Source organism: Alligator sinensis, unplaced genomic scaffold (genome assembly GCF_000455745.1).
Source record: "Alligator sinensis unplaced genomic scaffold, ASM45574v1 scaffold166_1, whole genome shotgun sequence".
NCBI lineage: Eukaryota > Metazoa > Chordata > Crocodylia > Alligatoridae > Alligator > Alligator sinensis.
Window position 1 is genome coordinate 2,265,916 of NW_005842098.1, and position 5,799 is coordinate 2,271,714.

Here is a 5,799-nt window from a genome sequence, read left to right on the forward strand (position 1 = left end):
AGAGTAGCTAAAAGCCAGCAGGGAGCATTGGAGTTGCTGAGGTCTGGAGTAATTGTGAGGCTTGCACAATGTCAAGTATATGATATGCGACCAGAAATTGATCATCAAGGGTAGGTGTCCATTTATTTGTTTCCTTAAATGATTGATAGACTATTGCATGCTCCTGGAACGCACTAAAAGCTCTGACTTCAGTGGCCTTCAAGTCTGTCTTAAAAATATGTGCATTTATACTGTTGGTTAACTTATGAGTAGCTACCTTCAAATCCATCTCTATTGACTGCAACATTTCAGCTTGCCAGGCATAAAGTAATAAATATATATGGAACTGTTCAGTTGTCTTCAAGACATACAGCGTTCCAGTTTGTCTGGTTTCTTGGGAGATAAAAATTAACTGAATTCTGGTCTCTCAGAGCTGCAGTTGCTGAAATTTTACAGCAGCCAAATTTTGTTTTTGGAAGCCATTTTTCCTTATATACTATAAGCTTGTTTTTGAGAGTTTGCAGGTGGTGAAGGATGTGCTTATAGAGTCCACATTTGTTTATACCCTCTTTTTATTTTTTCCTGTAATAACAAACCAAGCATACAGAAGTGGAGGAAATTTAATTTTCAAGCTCATTTCTCTGTGTATATCTATTTACATGTGACATTAATAGCTCTGTGGGGTTGCATAACATTGTTAAAGTAAATAATTACAAAAATATATATCGCCTGATTTTCTTCAGAAGAAGGATGTAAGTCTTTTAATTCTTAGCTAGTTGAGGACTTGGCATGCAGCTTTTTGTAAGGAAATGATTGAATGAAAACCACAAATGATCTGTTTTACCAGAGAATAGCCTAGAAGTTGATGACATGATTTTCAACCTTAATACTCATTTTACATTTTCAGCCCAATATCTGCAATAAAAAGGGCTAAAAACTAACTCTGTTCCTAAAATAACAAGCTAAGTATCAACATCTAAAATTGTCAGTTGGCATTTATAAGATTTGATGGGAACTTTTTAGATTTGATGGAATATTTAGAAATCCAGTTCTAGCAGTACCTGAAGTTGAGCACTCTTTCTTTTTTTTTGTTTTTTTTTGGTTTTTTGGGGGTTTTTTTGTAAAAATACTCTGAAAACACTACTTTCCTTGAGGACAACTCAGGAGTAGAAATCCAGTGTTTTCCTACCAAAGCTATCTAATTACCTTTGAAGTTTGCAAAAAAAGATTTTCTTTCTGTTAGAGAAACTGCAGGAGAAATTTTAGATGTACAACAACTTATTCAGAAAGATAGAGAGGCTTTATATATAAGACTGTAAAGCTAACAAGTTTAACTGAGGAGCTATTTTTGAGACTCATGATATTTCCATACTCTTTAAAGAAGCTGTATGTTAACTGTTTCTAAGTGGTCTCCAGTTTCCTTCAAGCTGTTAACACTTTTTCTTTGAATTGCATAAGAATGTTTGGAATGAGAGATCCTCCTGTCTTCATTCCTGCCCCTGTGGAGCGCTACCGCCAGATTCTTCTCCCAGCTCTTCAGCTGTGTCAAGTGATCCTCACGTCCAGCATGGCACAACATCTACAGGCAGCAGGACAGGTAAGCTAGGAGGTCAGAAACGGTTTCTTGATGTCCAGCATTGGGTGTTACTGCCTTAGTACCAAGTAAAACATTGGTGCCGTTACTTACGGGGGGGTTTTCTGTCAGTAACATTTTCCTTGTAATCTCTTTGTACCATATAGAAAACTGCAGTAAAATGTTTTATCAGAACAAAATTATTCTTACTTAGTTGATGCTTTTGCTTTTTCCCTGTGATACAGGTTTTGCAGTTTCTAATATCCCATTCAGATACTATCCAGGCTATCCTTCGGTGTCAGAATGTCAGTGCTGGATCACTTCAGGAGCTGGCCTTATTGACAGGAATAATCAGCAAAGCAGCTTTGCCTGGTAAAGCTATATAATAAAATTGGCACTTTGGCAGTCTGTCACACTTGTCTGAATGAATATGACAGCCATGGTCTTTTGCACATACAGTAAAAGGAAGGAGCTATTCAGTAGAAACTTTGTTTAAAAATCTATTTTTTTAGAATGTATTACTCTGGAAAGAAATAGAGAAATAGTTCATAATTGTTCTTTAGGCAAAAATGGAAGGTTTGGCAGAAGGAGTGGAATTTTATAGTATGTAGCAGGTTGGCTTGACTATTCTACTAATACTTTTTACAGTGCTTTCAATCTTCAGTGTCTTACATGTATTAATCTTCACAGTGTACTTTGGAGGTAACTACAGGGTGACTGTTCATTTAGCCTGTCCCACAGGACACAAGAGAGACAGATTAAATTATATTAGGAAAATAATTTTGAGACTGAGGGACCTGGACCTCTTCAGCCTCTGCAAGAGAAGGCTGAGAGGTGATCTTGTGGCTGCTTACAAATTCACACAGCAAGGGATCGGAGATGCTCTGTTCACCAGGGCGCCACTTGGGGTAACAAGGAACAATGGTCACAAACTGACAGAGAGCAGATTTAGACTAGATATCAGGAAAAGCTTCTTCATGGTAAGGGTGGCCAAAATCTGGAATGGGCTTCCAAGGGCTCTCCCCTACCTTGGGGGTCTTTAAGAGAAGGCTGGATAGGCATCTAGCTGGGGTCATCTGACCCCAGCACTCTTCCACGCCTAGGCAGGGGGTTGGACTCAATGATCTGTTGAGGTCCCTTCCGACCCTAGCATCTGTGAATCTTGTAATATTTAACATTTTGTACATTTGTACTTATTACAAAAAAACCTCCCTGGGGTAAGCTCTGTGGGTTAGTAGGTTAGATTAGTGCTCTAACCTTTTCTGGGGTAGAGCCTCCCTTGGGATGTACCTTCTATAAAATCTGTTTCATACTGTACTAGCTGTGGTGTCTCATCTAGAAACCTACTGGATATTTCTATTCTCACAAAATCACCACATTGTGTTTTGTCTTTGTTTACTGAAGAAAGACCTCTGACTAGAATAGGAAAGAAGAGGAGTTGTATGTAGGTGATGACTAAAGTTCAAATTAATTTAGCTTTGTTCTATGGAAAGAGTTGCACAACAACTGCTTGTTCTGTGACAAGACTTTTTCCTAAGTGTTAAAATCCATTCCAAAAATCCATATGGTACCACTCGGCAGGTGATCTAATGACATATTCACACATGTAGTGGTTGCAGAGAGATCAAAATACTTTCTTTACAAAAATGTGCAAAGGTTTGTCAATTTCATTTTCATGGATTTTTTTTCTGACTAGCTTTAGTATTTAAAAATATATTTTAAAACCAGGAGCATTTGTTTTAATTAAAAGCACTTCTTTTTATCCTCTCATACCTACTATATTAGGTGTGCTGGGTGAATTGGATATAGATACTAATGAAGGGACGCAGGTGGAGCTACAAGGGCATATAGGACGATTTCAGGTAATTGAATTTTATATTCAGCTTCTCTTTTTTCTTTGGAATTGCATGTTTAAGTGAGAGTATCATCCTAATTTTGTACCGTAATTAGTAAGAGCTGTCTTATAAAAAAGGCATGTATAACACTAATCAAGAATAGGACTCTTTAAAAAAAACCAAACAGGAATTGCAGCCTTTGGCAAAACACAAATTCTGTTAAATACATTTGTTTTACAGCTTAGCCTACACAGTTGTCTAGGACTTATCTACTAGAAAGTGGAGTGGGATTTGATGCTATCACCAAAATAAAGTAATTCAGAAGTTTTCTGCTATCACTTAAAGCACACAGGGACTTCCCTAGTTCCACAGGCTAAGGTATCTGACCCACCAATGGCTTATTTCTTTCCTCTTTCCTGTAAAGCATAACCCTGATGAAGAAGCTGGATCTAAAGTACAGACAGCAGGTCCTGATCAGAATCCATAGCAATCCATTTTATCCCTCTGCTTGACTTGCCCAGTGTTCTACTCTGAAGCCTTGTTGTCTTTTTGTTCCTACTCTTAGCAGTGGGAATTACTTCTTTTTAGCTTAATTTGTATAAAGAAGCCATGAGACTAAATGTCTTGGGTGGAAAAGGAAGATGTGCTCTCTGGAAGCCCTGATCATTGCCTCTCCACAAATCAACTACAAGGAGGCTTGCAAGCTGTAAACAATTACTGCAGCATTGATGAAAATAAAGGCTAGATTGAAAACAAAAAAAATACTAGATACCTATAGTGGAACTTAAGCTGAATGTAGTCTCCTAAATTGAGTTGACCTATCTACAGCCGCCACCTCCCACTGCTTATTTGTCTAAGGTTTTGCTTGTAAAGTTACATAGATGCCTAAAGTTCTGCTACTGCATATGCCAGGAGCCATCACCACCTTGGCTGAGCAACCATATTTACTGAAATCTAAGACAATCTCTAATAATTAGATTCTATATATGGAAAATGTTCCAAATTTGTTATAATTTTCTAGGTATAGAATCTAAGTATGGGAGGGTTGTCTTAAATATGCCCCACACCGCCCTACATTAGGGAAAGCAGTGGCTGGGGGGGTCAGGTACCCCCTTGCCCAGTGCCCAACTATTTCCCCCTGCAGCCTTCCTGCTCCACCCTGCTCCTTGCATCTCCTCTACCCCCAGCTCCTCATAGTCTCTGTCCCTTTACCACAATCCAGTTCCAACAGTCTCTGTCCCTTCCCTCCATTCCCCACAATCTCTGCCTCTTGCTGACTTCCCCTCTCTCCCCTCCCACCACCTTTGCCAGCAGATCCTGCTTGGACTCTGTCCCTGCTAGGTCATGGGCACAGGACATGGAAGTGCAGCCCTTGCTAGGCCATGCAGCAGTGGCAGTGCTATAGATTGGCTGGTGCGGGGATGGAGTTTTCCTGTACTCCTTGCTCAGGAGGGAATTCAGCCCAAGCTGGAGCCCAGCTGCCCCTGACAATAATTTGGAGCATAGCGGGGTGGGGCAGGCAGCTGCTGTGGGTCTGACTCTGGCCCTGATCTAGGCTCAGGGCCAGAGTCAGTTGCAGCAGCCACCTGCTTAGCATCTAGGAGGAGGGGCTTTTTTTCCCCTATGCCAATTTGGGCGGGGAAACCTCATCTTCAGATTTAAGTAAATAAGGTAAGTGTCCTGTTTGTGCTATTTATGAGGAAAGAGTTAATACAATCTTTAGAATTAATATTAATGTTGATGTATCATTTTTTTTACATTCATATATCAAAAGAACCATTTAACCCCTTCAATGAGACACTAACCAAAGTATTTACATCCTGTATTAGCGCCAGTGTTTGGGACTTCTCAGTCGGTTTGGTGGTTCAGACAGACTACATCAGTTCAAACTGCAAGATGATAATGCAGAGGGAGACAGAGTGAGCAAGAAGGATGAGATTGAGTTGGCCATGCAACAGGTGAGGAAAAGTGAAGGTTTCAGGTTCTTAGCATTGCTGAAGTCTTCAGCCCGTGATTGAGATACTTGACAATGCTGATTTCCAGGCATCTGGAATCATCATGCTAGTGATTTGAAGAGCTCTGAATATAGGGATTATCATGTACTATATATTTCCTGAGTGTTATCTTGTAGTTGACTTGTTCTGTTCCTTTTCCTGTAGATCTGTGCTAATGTAATGGAAAACTGCCAGTCGCTTATGTTACAGTGTGCCCCCACCTTTCAGCACACCATTTGTCTGTTCACTCCTAGCCTATCAGAGTCAACTAACCGAGATGGACCACGCCAAGGTGAGTTTGTGGTTTATATCATTGGTGTGTGTCTGGGACTGAATTGTTAAAAGTTGGTTGATAGCAAATACTACATGTCATTTACAAAACATGCAGCATTTTTTTTCTTTACTGGAGATTCCTGCT

At 39.8% G+C, this 5,799-nt stretch overlaps 1 protein-coding gene across 1 annotated transcript in view; it reads left to right on the plus strand.

Moving 5' to 3' along the window:
• The window catches only part of NUP205 (nucleoporin 205), a 99,267-nt gene that overhangs the window by 79,342 nt on the left and 14,126 nt on the right, over positions 1–5,799 (plus strand). Inside the window, 6 exon segments of the mRNA XM_006024209.3 lie at positions 8–110; positions 1,438–1,576; positions 1,798–1,924; positions 3,338–3,414; positions 5,217–5,345; positions 5,547–5,673. Of these exon segments, the coding sequence (XP_006024271.2) occupies positions 8–110; positions 1,438–1,576; positions 1,798–1,924; positions 3,338–3,414; positions 5,217–5,345; positions 5,547–5,673 (702 nt within the window).